The 23,180-nt window shown below is 36.1% G+C and overlaps 1 protein-coding gene and 1 long non-coding RNA gene across 5 annotated transcripts in view; one reads left to right on the top strand and one right to left on the bottom strand.

Moving 5' to 3' along the window:
- ACAP2 (ArfGAP with coiled-coil, ankyrin repeat and PH domains 2) overlaps positions 1-23,180 on the bottom strand; it is a 157,170-nt gene that overhangs the window by 95,223 nt on the left and 38,767 nt on the right. For all 4 annotated transcript variants that reach the window (XM_082458593.1, XM_082458592.1, XM_082458590.1 and 1 more), the window contains exon 2: positions 3,026-3,083. In XM_082458593.1, the coding sequence (XP_082314719.1) occupies positions 3,026-3,083 (58 nt within the window). The remainder of the gene's footprint in view (positions 1-3,025; positions 3,084-23,180) is intronic.
- LOC309659239 lies at positions 3,090-20,706 on the top strand. Its single transcript, XR_014262692.1, has 2 exons — positions 3,090-6,853; positions 7,227-20,706. It is a non-coding gene; the product is annotated as an uncharacterized lncRNA (long non-coding RNA).

Here is a 23,180-nt window from a genome sequence, read left to right on the forward strand (position 1 = left end):
AAGTCCTTATTAGATGACAGTGATGACAGCTATACTAGATAACATAAGCCTACAAAGAGGGAAGATTTTTACCTAAGAGTAAAATGAGGGCTTTTTCCCTGTTAAAGACAATCTGTCTTCAAGGAGCTCTAATAGTTTGTTGAAAAGACACCACCATCATTAACATTTATTTAGAACTTATCATGTGTCAAAGCACTTAACATGTATTAACACATCTTATTCACATAATAACCTTATAATAGATACTCTTATTTTTTCCCATTTTGGAGATGAAGAAACTGAGACATAGGAAGGTTTAGGAACTTGCCCAAGGCCATACAGCTTAGTAAGTGGTAAAGCCTTGCTCCAGGCTTTGTGCTCTTAATTACTAGACTACGCTACAAATGAAAAATTACAATAATATTATAATAATTTAAATGGAAGTAGAATTTTAAAATGTAAGAAATGTAAAGATGCAAGAAATAATGCAATACCTGAAAAAGAACCTAAGTTTGGTAGTACCTGAGCTGTGATTTAAAGGGTATCTGCTTAACAAACAAGGAACAAGCATTCCAGTGAGAAGATGCAACAGATAGGGAAATTATATCTAGATGGCCACTATGATGCTCTGTGATATTGCCAATGCCAGAATACCTGGCAGAATGGATAAATAATTGGACCTAGTCGAATAATGCCATCCATTCATGGAGCATTACTCACCAGAAAGAGTCTAACTACTGGTGGCATACATTATAAGCAAAATAAATATAAGCTAGGTCATCAAGCTAGTTAAACCTGTTGCTGCCGTGATTTGCAATATTACAGGTACAACTGGCCCTGCACAAAGTTATGAAATCAGTAAACTAGTTTTAGGCAACCCCTCCCCTCCACAAGTCCTTCAATGCCACCTCCTTCAATAACAACCATTTCTTGCTCCTCACAGGCTCTCTTCTCTAATTGTAACTCCTCATAATTCTAAAGTAAAAATGATCAATAATAGCTTAAGAATTTGGGAAAGGGACATTGTATAAGGGATCAAGATCTTAAACTAGAGAAATATAAAAGTAACTATGGAAATTCTATTTGGGTGGAAGATGATATTTTAAAAGATGCCAAAGCTTCCATGATGCCCTGAGTAGCCCTTCGGGTAATATGGACTCTAGAAAGGATTTAGAGTTCTTAGTACTGAATGCCAATACTGTGACAACTTGGTTTAGGTTTGAATCTTTTGGTTTTAAGATTCTACCAGTCTCTCAACTGCAACCAAATGATATAAAGGTGGGGGGGGGGGGGGGGGAAGATAGCTGCTCATAAAAGCAAATCATTAACAAAAATACTGTAAGAGGATTCTGTTTAGGTACTTTAAATTTTGAGGTCCCCCCGACACAAAGTGTTTTGTTTGATTTAGATGCAGTTCTGCCCAAAGAGAATAGATATCCTTATTGTACTACTCTGTGATTCTTTAAAAAGCCTTCTCCTTCTATATACTCTCATAAACCTACCAGAAAATCAAAACTACATCTTCTGCTGCCTACCTTAAGGGTTTAAAAACTTTGTTTCACAGAGTCCTTAAAAATAAATGTAATACCTCAGGGGAAAATAATAATAATAACAACAACAATGATCCCATATATATATAATTTTAAATAGAAAATAAAGTTCTTGAAAATAATATCCTTACAAAAAATTCTAACATTAGTTTTTAAAAACACTTGCCTGGAAGCTTGCTAGTGTTCCTCAGAAAATTTCCAAGTGGCATGTGCTCCCTCAACATGGATCCAGGAGTACAGTGGTGCACAAGAAGAGCACTGAACTAAGAATAAAACAGATGGATTCTAACCCTGGTTCTGCCTTTTCTAACTCTGTGATTTGAAGCAAGTCTTCTTCACTTTCTGGGCTGTGGGACCCTCATCTATAAAATGGAAATAATCCACTTGTCCTACCCACCTCACAGGATTATTGTAAAAATCCAAAAACATACTGTATATCAAAGTGCTTTGAAAACTGCAGAGTACTGCACAAAAATAACTTATTACTAAACATTTTCTAAAATTATTTTGTTTTACATATATAACTAATAACTACTGCTTTATATAGTTTCTATACTATTTACATTATATACATAAATTTCATGATTTCAAAACATTTGAAAACCATCAGTCTAGTTAATATATCTTATATCCTTGTTATTCAAAATGCAGTCCATGGAACAACAGCATTGGTATCACCTAAAATCTGGTTAGAAACACAGACTCTCAGATACCAAGACTTACTGAATCTAGATCTGTATTTTCACCAGAACCCCACATATTCCTATGCACAGTAAGGTTTGAGAAGCACTGCTTTATATAACAATTCCATTTATAATAATAATTACATAAATAGGAAATTATTTTCAGAAAAGGTATTCAAATATACACATTTATCTCCAAAAATTTTAACAATGAACAATGGTTACTTAAGATCAGAAGCCATGTCTTACTCATTCTCATATTTCACTCTGTTATACAGCAGATAACATTTCTTGGGTAGAGGCCAAAAAAAAAAAAAACAGATTATCAATAATTAATACAGAAGATAGGAATCAATGTACATTTACCCTTGCATAGAATATGACCATTTAATATCAATTATTAAATACATATTCAGCATTTCTGGCATTAGCTTTAAAAAATGGAAGGAGTATTTAAAATTTTATATTTGAACATGGCCACACCCAAATGTATAAACAAGAGTGGTTAGGTTACATATGATATCCATTAAGCATCAAAAAAGATTGCAATCTTTTTGATAGAGAAGGAAACAACCGTCCAACAATATAAAAGATGTCTAGTCAGACATGGTTCAAATTCTTGCTCTGGCACTTAGATTAAATTTTCAACAAACTACTTAATGTCTCTAGCCTCAACTTCTTCATAATATTGGGATAATATTAGCATTTACCCTCACGGAGATAAAAGAAGTCACTTGAACCATCTAGTGTTACAGGCACAAATCATTATGCAAAACAAGAATTAATGTTTTAAAAAGTTAAAGTAAAATTTACCTTATCAAGTTTCAGTTCCAATTCTGCCACATCTCCTTCTACTTCTTCCAAAGCAGCCCTAGAAAAATTAAACATAAAGTAAGTTACTTTGTGTTTAAACATATACTTTACTCTTGAAAAATAACTCCAAGTAAAAAAATAGATATGAATGCTAAAAAATTACACTTCACATAAAGTAATAACTCCCTTAGAACAACGTATGAATACTTCATAACCATGTATTACAACACATAATACAATTACTGTTTAAGGTAATGAGAGAACACATTAGGCTAATTTACTCAACGCATTCATGTTATTCAAATTAATAACACTAATTAGAACTATTAAGCATATGTTTTTAAAAACAAGTAAGAAATTTTGAAAGTTGAGCCTTACAAAGACTCATATTTCTATTCAACAAAGCACATGTAACCAAACAGCAAAGCATCCTTGGCAACCAAAAATAAAGGCTTTTACTTTTAGAAATAGTTCAGAAAGATGTTATGACCCTTGTTTAAGACAGCGTTTTGTTTCCAATGTATTTTTAAAGAAATCAGCAGATTCTCTTCCTTGTCAGGGGAATGATAAAATTCTAACACTAAGTAGTACTTGATATGCCCTATAGGGCAACATCCCAAAATTGGAAATTTGGAACAAAACAGCAGCAACTAAAACTTTTTAAGGATAACAAGATTTTATACTTAAGAGTGTTATTCATCTACTTTAAGCCATCTATCTATCCATTTTAAGAGAACTACTTGATAAACTAGCAACTTTGCAATACCTGTTTTTTGAATCAACCGAAATTTGTTTCAATTGGATAACAGTGGGGGACTAGCCACCCAAAAAGCTATTTTGAACTCTGGGCAAGAATTCTCAATTAGACACTGTTAAGAAGAGAAAAATAGCTAAGATATAAGCTCTATTCCCAAAACTACCCACATAACCTCTGTGCGACCTCTTGAATGCCATTTTTATCAGCTTGTGGTTCTACTTCTCTACCTGGTAACATTTACTGAAAAAAATTTTTAATATCCAAAATAAGAAAATTATGTAACCATAAATTATTCAGTAAAGAAATGCCAATTCCATAAAATGAGATACTCTAACACACAGTTAAGAAAACAAGAGGTGCTATACTTCCACAGCATAGAAAGAGAAATGCTTGTCCCCTAACTAAAAGTTTGTCATTTTCTTCAGCAGTGTTTTCAAAGTACACATTGTTCCCTTAGCCTAGAAAACATTTCCCCTTCACATTAATCCTCATTCTCTTCACCTGCCTCTATGTTACTCATCGTTTAAAACTTAATTCACAAAAGAAAACAAATATATTAGTACAAGGATATCTATTTTTTGTAAATAGATTTAAAACTTACATGTCCAGCAATGAGAAATAATGTAAATAAATGATGGTACTCCATCCTATTATGTGAGGCAGCAGGTTTTTAAATGAGATTAATCTGTCTCTACTGAGATGGAAACGTATACATTACAGACCATCACAAGGGAGGAAAAGCAAGTTACAAAATTACATATAGTGTGAGCCCAGTTTTTTGCGGGGGGGGGGGAAGCCGATTCGTTTATGCATAAGAAAAAATCTGGAAGCATATTTACCAATCTGCTAACTATAACTTTGAAGAATGGGGATCAGAGGGCAGAAAGTGAAAATAAGGATTTACACTTCTTATGATTTATACTTCTAGATTGTTTTAATACTTTCAATGACTATGTGTTTTTAAATAATTTTTAAAGCTAATAAAGGGGGAAAAGAAATAAGTTCAGACATCACCTTCCTAGGAAGTGGGTCCTCTTAGAAGCTCTATCCCTGTCCACTTCTCTCACTAGTCCGAGCTCCTGGTAGCAGTATAGAGACTCAAAATGTTTGCCGAGTCAAGAAAGAAACTCCACAATTTCAAAAACTTTCTTCATTTATACTTTTTTTGTTGTTGGCTGCGCCGCACGTATTGCTGGATCTTAGTTCCCCGACCAGGGATTGAACCCAGGCCCCCAGCAGTGGAAGCGTGGAGTCCTAACCACCAGACCACCAGGGAATTCCCTCTCCATTTATAACCATTTAAAACCTCTCCATTTATACTTTTAACCTTCATTTAATTTAGCTTGACTCAATCTTCAACTTCAAGAAAATTAGTTGAACGATCAGCTTAAGATTTGATTTAATCATTGGTTTCTACTAAACATATAGTTTAATAGATATTTCATGTACATTCCTCAATCTTATTTCACTGTGCAATACTATGAATTTATTTGTGAAACACTTTTAAACACCTTTCTTTAAAGAGATGTAAGAGGGACTTCCCTGGTGGTTTAGTGGTTAAGAATCCACCTTCCAATACAGGTGGATGTGGGTTCGATCCCTGGTAGAGGAACTAAGATCCCACATGTTGTGAGGCACCTAAGCCCATGCACTCTAGAGCCCACATGCCTCAACTACTGAGCCCGCACACTCTAGAGCCTGCCTGCGTACTGCAACAAAGACCTGACGCAGCCAAATAAATAAATAAATAATTTTAAAAAAGAGAGAGGTAAGAGTTTATGTATAAAATTAACAGGTAAAATGTGTTTTGCCTATCATTTTAAAATAAAGCTCACTGTAATCACATATTGAGAATCTGAAAGTTTATCACAGAGGTTCTTCAATTCAACATTTCACCTTCTCTAAAAAAAATCTCTGTCCTTGGTCATCTAAGATGTGTGTGAAAACTTGTAGCAATAAGTAAGTAGCTAGTGTCTAAAGCAGCCTGGTTAATTGTTGAATATTCCTTGGTATAAAAAGAAAAGTATATGGACAGAACATGGTCTCAGTTCAAATTCTGTCCCACCACTCACTTATCTAAGGCTAAGGTATTTTATCTAAGTTTTTTCATCTGTAAACTGAGTAAACAAATACCTATTTAAAAGAGTTGTAAAGGTTAAATGAGGGACTGTACATATCACTGACCACAGTATGTATGTACTACAACACAAAGAACACAATCGACAGGAGATTCTTTCTCTCCTTTCTAGTCCCTGCATTCTGAGGTGAGTTTTGCCTCCCTATTGCTTCTACTCCTTATGCAAGACAACCATCCTGGAACACATTTTTAATATATAAATCAATAAGTAAAACAATCTACACAACAATCCTTCAAATAGTGAAAGACAGATATTATTCCTTTCCAACTCTCTCAAATATTTATTGAGCATATGGGCTTTCCTGGTGGCACAGTGGTTAAGAATCCACCTGCCAATGCAGGGGACACGGGTTCGAGCCCTGGTCCAGGAAGATCCCACATGCCATGGAGCAACTAAGCCCGTGTGCCACAACTACTGAGCCTGCGCTCTAGAGCCCGCGAGCCACAACTAGGCCCGCACACCTAGAGCCTGTACTCCACCAGTGAGAAGCCTGCACACCGCAACTAGAGAAAAGACCACGCGCAGCAACAAAGACCCAATGCAGCCGAAAATAAATAAATAAAATAAATAAATTTATTAAAATATATATATTTATTGAGCATATAATTTGTATAAATGTGCAAGGCATTAAAGAGGACAATATTATAGACCCTACACTCCATAGCTTAAAATGTAATTAAAATTATTAAATTTTAAAAGTTACACACACATTAACAATGAAAGAAAACACATAATTAAGTAATAAAATAAGAATAATATAAAATAATGTTAAAAGATGGTAAAATAAAGGGCAAAAAAACAGAAAGCAGTCAGCTAAGTCTCACAGGATTATTATAAGCAGGGGTCAGCAAATGACAGCCTGTCAGGCAATCTGTCCCGTAACCTGTTTTCACATAGCCCATGAGCTAAAAATGGTTCTTGCGGGCTTCCCTGGTGGCGCAGTGGTTAAGAATCCATCTGCCAATGCAGGGGACACGGGTTCGAGCCCTGGTCCGGGAAGATCCCACATGCCGCGGAGCAACTAAGCCCGTGTGCCGCAACTACTGAGCCTGCGCTCTAGAGCCCACGAGCCACAACTACTGAAGCCTGTGTGCCACAACTACTGAAGCCCGTGCGCCTAGAGCCTGTGCTCTGCAACAAGAGAAGCCACCACAATGAGAAGCCTGTGCCCCGCAACAAAAGAGTAGCCCCCGCTCACTGCAACTAGAGAAAGCCCGCGGGCAGCAGCAAAGACCCAATGCAGCCAAAAAATTAAATAAATGAATAAATAAATTAAAAAAAAAATGGTTCTTGCATTTTTAAATAGTTGAAAAAAAAACAAAAGAAAAATAATATTTAATGACACATGAAAACCATATTAAATTCAAATTCCAGTGTCCATAAATAAAGTTTTATGGAAACACCGTCAAGCTCATCCATTTACACATTGTCTATGTCAGCTTGCACGCGTTAGTGGCAGAGTTGAGTAGTTGGAAGAGAGACTATATGGCCTACAAAGCTTAAAATATTTACTACTATCTGGTCCTTTATGGAAAAAGTTTACTGACTCCTTACTATGAATATCAAATACAAGAACATGGATGAAAACGCTTTTTCATACATGAGCTACGTACAAGAAAATAATTTTTAGGACTCAGGTCTGGTTGGCTGTACCCTAAGAAACTGAATAAGCCCAGATTTCAGGGAAACAGTCACTTTATTTTTTTAAATTTTATTAAAGTATAGTTGATTTACAATGCTGTGTTAATTCCTGCTGTATAGCAAAGTGATTCAGTTATATATATATTCTTTTTCCTATTCTTTTCCATATGGTTTATCACAGGATACTGAATATAGTTCCCTGTGCTAGACAGTAGGACCTTGTTGTTAGGGTCACTTTATTTTTAATAATAACTTCATTCTTTTATCTATTCATGCATCACAGATCAACTCACAAAAGAGTTAACTAAAAATAAATAATAAAACTAGAATAGGAAAAAATCTAGCAGCAAGTACTAACACTGAGACATTTCTAATCACATGGTGATCACTTTGGGCTGTGAATTAAATAAAGCTCTATGAAAAGCACAAACACAGAACTCTCCCCACCCAGATAACTACACACCCCTGGTGTAGAAATAAACTTGTTTTTGTTTTTGTTTTATTTTTTTATTGAAGTATAGTTGATTTACAATCAACTTTTTAAACCACTGCTTTTACAAGTTTATCCATAAGAATAACTAAATAGTATGTGTAACATGAGCATTACATTTTCTTTACAAAAGAAAATTATTTGAAAGAAACAGGAGGTATGATAAAGAATTATTCTACCCATCCATTTGAGATCCTTTAAAAAAAAAATACTGTTTCCACTTCAGCTTTGACAATATGCTTGAAATGGAATTGATAATCTAAGACTAGGTCACATGATGATGCAATCTAAAACACAACTACAGGATACTCAAGATCACTTATTAAGCACATAAATATCCTCAAAGCATTAAAGATGGATCTGAGGCTCTGTCATAACTACCTCTCAAAGAATAATGAAAGAGATCAAACAAATACTCAAACTATAATGTACAGATTTTGAAACTAACATCTATGGTCCTTGTTTTATATAATAGATATATTCCCAAAGGCTGCATATAAATTGAATAACCATTTAGATACTCAGAGGAGTTGCCTATATGTCTATCATGACCTACCATCCCCATCCAACTCTTTCAGCTCAACAGCTTTATCCACCGTGGGCAATGCTGGGCTATTCTTTGCAAAGATAGGACAATGGCAGGATCAGGGATAGCTCACTGATCCAAGGGTAGCCCTATAACTCAACAGATGGCAAAACTAGATGACCAAACTCCCCATATAATGAGATGGCTCTCTCTGGGTTTTTGACCAGAAAAAACATGACACACCCTGGAAACTTACTTTTTTAAAAGAAATCCCTCATTAGATCATTTTGTAATGTGAATGGCCTCCCCTTATTTTGTTCAATAAGCTCTGAGCCCTTTATAATTGGGTCTCTGTAATACCTTTTTATGTTGAGAGGGAATGGAATGGAGTTTTAAAAAAACTGTCTAGGTTTGAATCCATATTTTACTTCTTACTATCTATGTAATGTTGAACAAGTTCTTTGTGTTTCAATTTCATCTACAAAATACAGGTAATAATAACTGTATCTCCCATAGAGATGTATGAGAATAAATTTTTAAATACATATGAAAACCTTAGCACAGTACCTGACACTCAGTAAGTAATCAATAAATGTTAGCTATAATCATCTATAGTGTTAAAGAAAATACACAATTTCTTTTCATTTTCATTTCATGGGGCCAAAAGGGAAGAAAGCAGTAATAAGATTAAGTTATCACATACTTCCAACAAGAATTTGAAATGGTTTAAAAAGGAACAAAAAATTTACAACAGGCCTTTTATCAGCAGATAAAACAGCAAGTCCAAACTGCTTTAAAACACTTCAATACTTTTGCCCTCTTACAAAAATTACATGTCAAATACACACTGGAGTCTTCTCCTAACTTCTTCATAACTTCAATCTAGCCACAGGAGAATATAATAAAATTTATTTGAAAATCCTCTAGGTTTTCTATGGTTATCAAGGTTGGTTCTATCTGACTCCTCTAAGAGCCTACAAACAGAGGAGAACCAACACTGCAATCAGTACCAGGGGGAGTTAAGGCCCTGAATATATATTTATTAGACAATAATAGTAAGCCACCTTTTAATAAACAAGAAGGTCTTCCTGTATAGCACAGGGAACTACATTCAATATCCTGTGATAAACCATAATGGAAAAGAATAGGAAAAAGAATACATATAACTCAGTCACTTTGCTGTACAGCAGAAATTAAACACAACATTGTAAATCAACTATACTTCAATAAAATTACATAATAATAATAATAATAAGCCACCTTCTTAAAAAGTCTCCGCCTTTATTTCTGGGAAGTCTCAGTGAAATTAAAAGGACGTTCTCCTTTTAAAAGTATATGCTAGGGGCTTCCCTGGTGGCGCAGTGGTTGAGAATCTGCCTGCCAATGCAGGGGACACGGGTTCGAGCCCTGGTCTGGGAAGATCCCACATGCCATGGAGCAACTAGGCCCGTGAGCCACAACTACTGAGCCTGCGTGTCTGGAGCCTGTGCTCCGCAACAAGAGAGGCCGCGATGGTGAGAGGCCCGCCCACCGCGATGAAGAGTGGCCCCCGCTTTCCGCAATTAGAGAAAGCCCTCGCACAGAAACGAAGACCCAACACAGCCATAAATAAATAAATAAATAAAATTAAAAAAAAAAAAGTATATGCTAGAAATGTTGCTAGAAACATTTATATGCAACATAGTATGCTAGAAATGTTAACTGCTCCTATTCGCTCAGATTGGTCAACTAAGCAAAACTGGCAAGATTCATGAGAAATTCAGTCCTGTTAATGGAAAAAAGAATCATGGAAAAACAGACTAGAAATGGAAACCAAAATTTTAGTCTAACCCTCTACCAACTAATATGAGTCCCTGGAAAGATCTCTGAATCTCTCCAGACCTCAATTCTCTCATCCATAAAAAGTGACGAATGGACTGAATCATCTTTAATATCACTTCCAGATAATAACATTCTATTATTCTGGAAAAAGCATTCAAAGGAAAGCAAGAACCTGGATTTGATTATCTTCTCCCAAGCAAGGTTTCCTTCAGGCCCTCACTCACACTTTCAACAGAGTTAGAGAATAAAAGAAAAAAACATGTAAGCCATGAAAACCCTCACCAAAATTTATATTGTTTCACTCATCCCTTTCAAATGCCTCCTCTATAAGCTTCTTAAAAGATAATGAACATAGATGAAAATAGTGGGTTGTTTTTTTTTTAAGTTTTTTGTTCAGCTCAACATTTTGGGGAAAAAATGTATCTTCTGTTCACACATGTATTTTTCTGAGTGAGTTCCATTATATTTCATTTTTAAAGATTGTAAACATTATTCTGCCATTTCTCAGAGAAAACAGAACATTTTTTAAAAGGTAGTTAAAGGAACACGTACCTCCTCTCTTCTCAAGTTCTCCCTTGTCAATACACAGTATCCAAAGTAAAACCATTGAAGCCAGAGAAGAGCGTAATTGAAAAGGCAACCAAACCACAGCCCAAGATCCAGATGTAAGTACTAGGTCTAAGTGAATGAATACCACACTCTCAAGTCATTACTCAGGCTTCAAGAACCCTATCAGTCAAAGCTCATCATTAAAAAAAGGGAACACTCTTAAAATATCATCCAGATCATCCTACATAGAGAATAGCGAGCGGGAAAAGTGGAGAAGTACAGGATCTTCTGTTCCTAGAGTTCCAGATTGTCTCAACAGGGATATAATTTCAATAGTCACTTCCAGAAGTTGCTCTGCATAGCAGATAGGAATTATACACAAAGTTATTTTTTTATCATGTGCAGTGGCAAATATTCACTATTTACAGGAAACTAGTCTAAGGAAATACTAGTAATGTTTTATTTTGATCAGATAGGAAATTATTTTATATTTTTTCTCACAAAAAGTCAATAGAAAGCCATATTTCCATTTCACCCTCCTCTAACAGGCTGAATTTCTTGTCCAGGGAGTTGGCATATCCAAGCAGGTGCATATGCTACTCCTAATTGCAGTAGGAGTTAACTTCATTCTACTGTGCCATAAAAGAAGGTAGTGGAAGAAGGGATGGCCCATCTATTATGTTGGGATCAATAAGTGACATATGACTGGTTAACAGTCCCTTCCAGTTTTCACAGTAGAGGATGTAAAGCTAGAATGAAAGCACTAGTCATCTAAAGAAGGGTAATGTCACTTTCATGAGAAAAAAAAAAAAAAGAGGATTAAGGGAAAAAAACTACAAACTTACGAACTATAGAATATTGCCTTCAACCGGGCCCAGAAAAATAAAAGCTAAAGAAGAAAGTATTTCTGTCTTGAAATCACAACAAACTCAGGCAGGTCTACTTAAAAAATAAATAAAATTTTTTAAGTTGACTTTCTACAAAGGCAGTCCAGTCCCAAGAATTCTTATCACTGTAGTAGGCATTGCCATAACAGGAAAATAAAGTAGTTACTATTACTGTTTAGAGGATTAAGAGCATATGTTCAACCAAAGCAGTTAAACCGCAATGCTTATTCTATTAGTGGAGTGTCACAGGCGATATAGAGAGAAGAAGCTCTGTAAACTTCATGGTTCATAACAAAGGAAGAGAAGATTTCTATGAGAAAAGGACACTGAGACTGATATCACTGTCAGGATGACCAAGGCTTTCAAATAAGATGGGACTATCAGCAGATTCACAATGAGAGAAAGAAACAAGATGGTAGGGACATCTAGGGCCAGGCCCAGATACCACTGTCAAAAATTAGAATCGGAGACCTGCCATGTTCCTTTTCATGGCTGTTCCCCCATTACCCTTTTTAGGAAATAGAAATGGTACTAAAGACACAGGTTATCCTCTGCAAATCAGAGCAGGTAGGTGAGGTAACTACATACTGGGCCTTTCAGGGTTCTCTCCATAACATATCAGAGACTGATAGACAAATCACATCTATAACTTTCCCAGACTCCTCCAGTAACAAAAAAAAAATTCACTTCAATACATAATTAAAATAATTTTGCATTACCTCTTCTCTGTGTTTTACAATTTGCATGGCACCTTTTTGCATGGTATAGCATGTATTGTATTAAGAGGTGAATATAAAATAGTAATATGAAATAATAAATAGAAAAAATATTAAGAGGAAATGAGCAACAACCCCAGAATCACAGAATCAAAGTGGAAGAAACCTTAGCAAATTGCTGAATGTCAGAACTGTTTAATGAAAGCAGAGCAGGGGCCTCCCTGGTGGCACAGTGGTTAAGAATCCGCCTGCCAATGCAGGGGACACGGGTTTGAGCCCTGGTCCGGGAAGATCCCACATGCCACAGAGCAACTGAGCCCGTGCGCTACAACTACTGAGCCTGCGCTCTAGAGCCCGTGCCCCGCAACAAGAGAAGCCACCTTAACGAGAGGCCCGCGCACCGCAACGAAGAGTAGCCCCTGCTCTCTGCAACTAAAAAGAAAGCCCGCACGCAGCGACGAAAACCCAACGCAGCCATAAATAAATAAATAAATAAATTTATTTAAAAAAAAAAAAGAAAGTAGAGCAGCTGTGTTTAGAAAAGCACTTCACATAGTATTTTAGCTCCATTAAAATGCTGCAATTTTACAAGATCTGTAAACAGGATGCAGAAGAATACAAATTTAAGAGCATAATAAATAGGCTCAGGGTTTTGAAGACAATGTTCACACTATATACCATCTTTGGATAGTAAACTTGTGACACTGAAGCCCCTTCTACTCCTCAGTGGAATGAGCACCTCACCACCACCACCACCTCCTCCACAAAGCACCCTATGTTCACTTCAAATAGAGCACCTGGCACTCAAAATAATTCAACTATTGGTCTAGATGTCCAAACTGAGATGCCTTGAGCAAAGACTATGATTCCTTTAGCTATATATCCCTAGTTCAGTTAGTTAACAAGTAAAACACCTGTTTACTGGACAGATGGAAAGATGCAGCATTTAAAACAATTATGTAAGCTGGGGCCCAGGGCCACTTATGGTGGTTATACATGCATTGCAGTGTACATGTATTTATGTGTAACTTTCCAATTCCTTTTCCAATTATAATTACAATTCCAGACTTTAGTTATTCCAATCTGCCATAACCTCTCCAGCCTCATACAGGTGTTATTTTAAAAGTCTTTAGAAAAAAACGAAAGAAAAAAGAACACACAAACAATTCCATAAACCTCAAAATCAGATTTACAATGAAACAATGAAAAAGACAGTTCTTTCCACATAAAAGGAGGAGCCTATACACCTTTACTGAACCATTACAATACCTATAATTTCTTTAAAAGTTGAGAGAAATGGGAATTTTTTTCACAATACAATCCTCTAGCATGTGGAGTAATAGAGGATTTGGAAAGTAGCTTAAACTAAAGAGGATTTCCTCATGGACTGGATGTGAAGTATGAGCATATATATGCACAGGTATGCCAGTGAGCAGATAGATGTGTAATCAAAGATGGATTAAAAGTTTTTGGCTAGAGCAGCCAAAAGGATAGAGTTGCAGCCAACTTGAGATGGAGAAGACTATGGACAGAACTGGTTTGGGTAGAAAAGATCTGGAGTTCAGTTTGGGACTTGACTTTGAAATATTTATTAGATATATAAGCAGTGACATCAAATAGGTGGATGGATATAAGAGTCTGGATTTTAGAGGTCTGAGTTGGGGGTACAAGTTTAGGAATCATGGGCATATCGATAGCATTTACAGCCATGCCACCGGACATTATCAAAAAAAGTGAAGACAGAAAAGAGGATTAAGGACTGAGGTCTGGGACACTCTGATATCAAAGGTCAGGAAGAACAAGGGGAACTAGCAAAAGAAACTGAGAAGAAGCAACTAATGAGATAAGATGAAAACCGAGAGTGTGGTGTAAAAGGGAACTGAAAAAAGCATATCAAGGAGGAAGGAGTGATCAACTCTGTCAAAAGCCACTAACAGATCAAATAAGATAAGGGCTGAGAATAAACACCAATTTTATGACTAGTCAAAATGGTTGAAAAACAATTTTTTTATGTTGAAAAACACCTCTACTCTGGTATTTTGATGAACCAAGGGTGTACTCCTACGGAAGGAATTACTTTAAAATTTTAAAACAGACGTTTGGAAATTTTTCTAGGAATATAACGTACCTGAAACTAAAATAAGAAAAAAAAATTTCCCAACTAGAAACTCTGAAAATGCATATTAACAATAAACAAGGAAGACAAGTAGCTAGGTTCCCCTCTACTCTTCTCCATCCTCAATCTCTTCCTAGAAGCTAAAGCTAATTAATTATATGAAAAAGAAACTTTCTTATTCTTTCTCAGGAAGTCCAGGGCAAAAGTTCTATTGCCACTCATAATATTAAACACAATCTAACTCCTACAAATACAAGGACTGCTAACCTAGCTCTAACTCTCCATGAGACAAGTTATGGATCAAGATCTGTACTTTCTTTTCTTTCTATAAAGTTGGGATATTTTGCATTCCAATTCTACGGTTCTTTTTGTATAGCTACAGTTACTGTTACCCTTTGCTAATAAATTCTTGAAATTAAAAGCAACACATATACACAAGATCAATAATTTTAAATTAATTTCATTAACTGCTTAGGGATGGGTTATAAAATCTGTCCCACAAACTTGCTAATCTTGTCTTTCTGCAGTAAACAAAACTGGAAGTCTAGGTTATCTTTGTTTAAATAATCTAGCAACAGCAGTCTTAAATGCAATCATATTAACTATATTGCTGAAGAGCCAGGAATCTTTATACCTCAGATTTTATTTTCTATCAGCAAGTCCTCATCCTCCTGTTTAACAATCCTATACTCTAAAGGAGATGGTGCAACTTAAGTAAGAGACTGTACAGTTTTGGTAATATGTGTATTTAAGCTGAGCATTTATTCATATTCTGTAGTTCACCACTAGCTCTACCTAATCCACTGATTTCTAATGGCTACAGATACAATGGATGCTTATTAAACACTTGGTTGATCTATTGCATCTTGGTTGCACATTGATACCTAATATTACCAACTAAATAACAGGAAACTAATCATTCTAAGACATCAAATGACTTAACTCAGAGAACTAAAAATGTACATACTTTCATAAAACTGCTAATGTGACACTTCCAAGTAAGTATAAACTAAGACACCATACAAGTTCAGTGCATTTCGTGTTTAACACAATTCAAGGGGAAAGAAATACAAACTACTACTTAAACGTTTACAGACTTAATGGCTTGACATAAATCTTACTTGTTCTATGGTTATGACCTGTAGCCTATCTAAATCTGTGTCTAACAACTTGTCTTGTAAAGGAATTCTACTGGAGTCTCAAAATAACTGCTGACAAGTCTATTTTGAATTTGTCTTCATTTATGCCATAAGGAGTGGGATACACGTGTATATGACATACACTAAAAGCTAGAACATATAAAGATGCCAGTTAAGAAAGTCTCCTGGAATAATGGGAACCACACTTACCTCTGACCAAATAACAAGCATGTCAAAATACAGACTCCTAGATCTCTATCCCACTCACTCTGACATAACCTTAACCTGCACAGTTGAGGTATGTGTAATTTTAATAAGCTCCCAGTGACTCTGATGCAGTCAGCCACAGGAAGTCACTACCTTCAAGGGCAAAAATAAAAATACACTTAACACATAAACTTTTTCTTGTAAAACACATAATATTTTAAAATAAAAAGAAATCATATGTACATTAGTGCATTGGGAATAGAAATCACCCTTGGCTTTAACATTCTAGTGACTACCTTAAACTATTATTACTGTTTCCCCAAAGAAGATAAGATTGCCAACAAACACATGAAAGGATGCTCAACATCACTAATCATTAGAGAAATGCAAATCAAAACCACAATAAGGTATCACCTCCCACCGGTCAGAATGGCCATCATCAAAAAATCTACAAACAATAAATGCTGGAGAGGGTGTGGAGAAAAGGGAACCCTCTTGCACTGTTGGTGGAAATGTAAATTGATACAGCCACTATGGAGAACAGTATGGAGGTTCCTTAAAAACCTAAAATTAGAACTACCATATGACCCAGCAATCCCACTACTGGGCATATACCCTGAGAAAACCATAATTCAAAGAGTGTCATGTACCACAATGTTCACTGCAGCACTACTTACAACAGCCAGGACATGGAAGCAACCTAAGTGTCCATCAACAGATGAGTGGATAAAGAAGATGTGGCACATATATACAATGGAATATTACTCAGCCATAAAAAGAAACGAAGTTGAGTTATTTGTAGTGAGGTGGATGGACCTAGAGTCTGTCATACAGAGTGAAGTAAGTCAGAAAGAGAAAAACAAATACCGTACGCTAACACATATATATGGAATCTAAAAGAAAAAAAAATGGTTCTGAAGAACCTAGGGGCAGGACAGGAATAAAGACGCAGACGTAAACAATGGACCTGAGGGCACGGGGAGGGGGAAGGGTAAGCTGGGACGAAGTGAGGGAGTGGCATGGACATATATACACTACAAAATGTAAAAGAGATAGTTAGTGGGAAGCAGCCACATAGCACAGGGAGATCAGCTCGGTGCTTTGTGACCACCTAGAGGGGTGGGATAGGGAGGGTGGGAGGGAGACACAAGAGGGAGGGAATATGGGGATATCTGTATACATATAGCGGATTCACTTTGTTATACAGCAGAAACTAACAACATGGTAAAGCAATTATATTCCAATAAAGATGTTAAAAAAAAAAACCTATTATTACTGTTTCCAACAATGCTGAAGAAAAGTAAAAAGTGTGTTTCTTAGGGAAACACCCTGACACTAAAGTTGTATTTATTGTATGGATATGTGGCTTTGTTATATTCTGATGAAGATATATTATTTAAACCTACAGGAATAGAACCACACTCCTAAAAGGGACAAGGGTTCCCTTGAAGGAGAAAGTCATTCCCTTCATGTCAATTGTTAAGGTAGCATCCATCATCTGGATAAAGACTAGGAGAAAATACTGCAGTGTCCATCAACAAATGAATGGATAAGCAAAATGTGGTATGTACATACAATAGAATATTATCCAGCTTTAAAAAGGAAGGAAATTCTGACCTATGCTACAACATGAATGAAACTTGGGGACATTATGTTAAGTGAAATAAGCTAGTCACAAAAAGATAAATATCATATGATTCCACTTACATGAGATTCTTAGTCAAAATCATAGAGACAGACAGTAAAATGGTGGTTTCCAGGGACTAAGGGTAGGAGGAAATGGGGAGTTATTATATAATGGGTACAGAGTCTCATTTTTGGGAGGTGAAAAGAGTTCTGGAGATGAATAGTGATAATAGTTGCACAATAATATGAATGTACTTAATACCACTGACATGTACACTTAAAAATGGTTAAGATAGTGCATTTTATATGTATTTTACCACCATAAAAAATTGGAAAATAAATCAAAAGAATTTCTTCACATCAAAAGACATATGCATTTTACTTAATTCCTTCCTTGATAATCTCTAACCTGTAGTCTTTTGCCTGTGACTGGCATATTCCTAGTACTAGCCAATTTCAAATTTCTAGGTCAAACCATCAAGAAATTTACAGATGATTAACATAATTATGTTGCATTTAAACTCATATTGGATGGCAAAATTTGTTTTAAAGCTGGGTCTTGATGATGGTAAAGGATTACATCACAGACTACACAGACCCACTGACCACCCACTCAAAAATCTATAGTTGGCTTAAAAATAAGAATTAGCATACTCGATTAAGGTAGCATAACTTGTTGCTCAGAATATGAAATTTGAAATTCTGAGTAGTAGTACTGAGCAGAGATTTAAGCCCTTTTGAGGTGTGAGAAGTCTCTGTAAAATCAATCTTGGGGATAATAACAAATTAAGGCCATAACAACTGCCTTTGAAATCAGCAGTAATTTTTTTAAGCTTTGCATATTAAAATATAAGTAAGTTTTTCATTCATTCAACAAATATTTCTTTAGTATTTATTGGATGCCAGACACTATACAAGGGACTTAGGTAGGATACAGTAGAAAATAAAATAATCTCTGTTCTCATGGAACAGGTTATGACAATCAATAAAGAAATCTAAGTGGGGTTAAGACTATCAACAAATATGTACACATATTGTATCAGGTAGTATAAGCACTTTTTAAAAAGGCAGGATAAGACGATACAGAGTGATGGAAGGGGATTCAATTTTAAATATTTAAGAAAAAATATTCATGGCTGAAATATACTAAGGAATGGAAAGAAATTGTTTCAACAATATAAGTAGTGAAGAAAATAGCTGAATAAATGTGATTTTTATTATATTCCATAGAGGGGAGTTCTACATAAATTTAGACGTTAAAGCACTCAAGCTTTGTTCTTTTTGTAACTAGTTTTAGTTGGAAATATTTATTGATTTAAAATTTTATTGATTCTGTCTTATTTTATTTGGTGGGCTACATCACAACCAAGATTTCTTATCTTAGGACACTAATCAATTAATTAGAAAATTATAGTCCACAAACAAAAGTGCCTGATGTTTATTTAAAAGTAAATATTGCTTAAGAGAATAAAATGACAGATCATAGGCTGGGAGAAAGTATTTGCAAAATACATATCTGATAAAAGACTGCTATTCAAAATATACAAAGAACACTTAAAACTCAACAATAAGCAAACAAACAACCCAATTAAAAAAATAGGCCTAAGATCTGGACACCTCACTAAATAAGATATACAGGTGGCATATAAACATATGAAAAGATGCACCACATCATAAGTGATCAGAGAAATACAAATTAAAAAAACAATGGGGGGGTAGGGGATTAAGGGATACAAACTACTACGTGTAAAATAAATAAGCTATAAGGATATACTGTACAGCACAGGGAATATAGCCAATATTTTATAATAACTATAAATAGACTATAACCTTTAAAAATCGTGAATCACTATGCTGTACACTTGAACCATATAATGTTGTAAATCAATTATACCTCTATTAATTAATTAATTTTAAAAAACAACAAGATACCACTATACACCTATTAGAATGGCCAAACTCCAGAATACTGACAACACCAAATGCTGGTGAGAAGGTGGAGCAACAGGAACTCTCATTCACTGCTCCTGGGAATGCAAATGGCACAGCCACTTTGGAAGACAGTTTCAGGGTTTCTGATAAAACTAAACATACTCTTATAATACATACCATACAATCCAGCAATTGTGCTCCTTGGTATTTACCCAAATGAGTGGAAACCTTTTGCCCACACAAAAACCTGCACATACATCTATATAGCAGCTTTATTCACGATTGCCAAAACTTGGAAGCAACCAAGAAGTCCTTCAGTAGGTGAATGGATAAATAACCTGTAGTACCTCCAGATAGTGGAATATTATTCAGTACTTAAAAAAAAGGAATGAGCTATCAAGCCATGAAAAGACATGGAAGAAACTTTAATGCATATTACTAAGTGAAAGAAGCCAATCTGAAAAGGCTACATATGGTATGATTTCAACTATATGACATTCTGGAAAAGGCAAAACTATGGAGACATTAAAAAGATCAGTGGTTGACAGGGGTCAAGGGGATGGAAGGATGAATCAGCAGAGCACAAAGGATACTTAGGGCAGTAAAACTATTCTGTATGTCACTACAATGGTGAGTGCATGTCTTTCTTCACTTGTCAAAACCCACAGGATGTACAACACTACGAGCAAACCCTAATGTAAACTACAGGGTTTGGGTGATAATGATGTGTCGATGTAGGTTTCTTGATTGTGACAAAGGTACCCTGGTGCCTGATGTAGATAGTGGGGGGAGGCTGTAAGTACGTGGGGACGAAGGGACATGGGAATTCTCTTTACCTTCTGCTCAAGTTTGCTGTGAACCTAAAACTGCTCTAAAAAATAAAGTCTATTAAAAAAAAATACATTTGCATGTGTCTGTATCATCAGTTTGTAACTGTAAAATATTTTCAAATGTATAATTATTCAATACCATTGATTTGATAAATTCTCTATGTATAAAAGATAAAAATAACTTTCTTTTAAAAAATAAGATATGTATATATTCAAAATAAGCAGTAAATGAAGCAGTAAATTTTAAAAGTCTCAAGTCACAGAAGGTGAAGTTTTAGGGTGAAAAAAAAACAACAACATTAAAAAGTGAAGAGAAACCACAGATTGAGGACAGATTTTCCTTGACAACAGTTTAGTACATCTATTCAATCATTCCACAAATCAGAAAAAAAAGGACAAACTGGCCAATAGAAAGTAGGGGGAAAATATGAACAGGCAATTTGTAGAAGAGGAATCATGAGTGGACAATTAACATGAAAAGATGCTCAACTTCATAGGCAATTAAGAAACAAATTTAAAATCACAAGACACATTTCACACTCCTCAGATTGGCAAAAACTTTAAAGTCTGACAATACCTAACATAGGAGAGGATATGAAACATACAGTCTCACACATAGCTAGTGGGAGTGTACACAGATATAACCCATTCACAAAGCAATCTGTCAACATCTGGTAAAATTAAAGATGCATATGCCCGGGGCTTCCCTGGTGGCGCAGTGGTTGAGAGTCTGCCTGCCAATGCAGGGGACACGAGTTCGAGCTCTGGTCTGGGAAGATCCCACATGCCGCGGAGCGACTGGGCCCGTGAGCCACAACTACTGAGCCTGCGCGTCTGGAGCCTGTGCTCTGCAACGAGAGGCCGCGATAGTGAGAGGCCCGTGCACTGCGATGAAGAGTGGCCCCAGCTTGCCGCAACTAGAGAAAGCCCTCGCACAGAAACAAAGACCCAACGCAGCCAAAAATAAATAAAATAAATAAATAAATAAAGAAGCTTTCATTAAAAAAAAAAAGATGCATATGCCCTTCTACCTGGTAGTTCCACTCCCTAGCTCTCACACATGTGCAGAGACATGCACACGAGCTTCACAGTGACACTAACTATGAACACAGTAGCACTAAGAAAAATAGGAAACAAATGTCCATCCACAGAAGAAGAGATAAATACAATGAAGTATTTTCTTACAATGGATTTTAAAATACCATGAAAACTGTGAAAATAAATAAACTAAAAGAATAAGAATCAATTAGGTTGAATCTCACCAATTATAACACAGGAAGTAAAAACATGACCAGCAAAACACTTTCAGGTAGCCTGTTATTTGGCAAGCAACTCTTTGAGCATAAGCATTGGCTGTCATAAAATACAAAAGGAAATTATCCCAACTTATAAACCCAATTTACCCTCAAGGAAATGAATATCAAGATCTCAAATATTTATACCCAGCCCATTACCCCTCTCAGAGCTTCAGACTGCCTACTGAACATCTCTGCCTGAATGAGCCATGCTTAACTAAAAAACTGGGCATTATCTTCTTCACCAAACCTGCTGTTCTCTAGCTCAGTGATTAGCAACAAACAGTATTTGCACAGTTGATCAAGACGTAACTCTGGACATCATCCTGGCCTCCTTCCTCCCCACCCCTCATATGCAAGCAAACACATCCTATCATTCTACCTCCTAAATACTTTGATGCTATCCCACTAACTACCCGGAGCAAACCATAATTTCCTCTCATCTGAACTGCAGCAACCACCTTCTAAAGGATTCTCTTGCTCCAGTGAAGTTAATCATATCAACACACTGCAATCAAAATGTTCTTTAACAAGCAAAAATATGATCAAGATACATCAACCTCCTACTTAACATCTTCAATGGCTCTCCACTATCCTCAGGTTAAAATCCTTAATGTGACTCAAAAGGCCCATGATCTGGCCCTTATTTATGCCTCCATCCTCACCATTGTACACTCTCACTTACTTTCGGGCCATTCCACATGCAGTTCTCTGCCAGAAGCCCTTCTCCTCAAACTTCTTCACCTCAGTAATTCCCAATTTGTTCTTCATCTGTCAGCTTAAACATTCCCTACTTCAGGAAGCTTTACTTGGCCATGCAAGACAGAGATCTTTCTTATCAGCCCCCAGGATTTAATTCAATTGTATCACTTAACACACTGTAAGTTAAGTGTCCATTTGCTCCCAGAGACAGAGACTGTGTCTTTTCACCAAAGCTCCAGAACCTAGTTTAAAGGATTAACAGGTTGAACTTTCTTTAAAAAGCAAGAAACCTGCAATTTCTTGCCATTTGCAATTAACTTGCTCTTGGGTGGTTGCTCAGTCTGCTTCAAACCCATACTGAAGATTATTGTTTTTAATAATTTCTGGGCTTCCCTGGTGGTGCAGTGGTTAAGAATCTGCCTGCCAAGGCAGGGGACACGGGTTCGATCCCCCGTCCAGGAAGATCCCACATGTCGTGGAGCAACTAAGTCCGGATGCCACAACTGCTCAGCCTGCGAGCCACAACTACTGAAGCCCGTGTGCCTAGAGCCTGTGCTCCGCAACGAGAAGCCACCGCGATGAGAAGACTGCACACCACAACAAAGAGTAGCCCCCGCTCACCACAACTAGAGAAAGCCTGCGCACAGCAACAAAGACCCAACGCAGCCAAAAATAAATAATTTTAAAAATAATAATTTCTCAACAATCAAAGAAATAAATAAGATGTTCAGATAAGAACATTCATTCTATAAAAGTGTTTTGTAGGAAATATTCCCAGATAAA

This window comes from Balaenoptera physalus (genome assembly GCF_965194825.1).
Source record: "Balaenoptera physalus genome assembly, chromosome: 4".
NCBI lineage: Eukaryota > Metazoa > Chordata > Mammalia > Artiodactyla > Balaenopteridae > Balaenoptera > Balaenoptera physalus.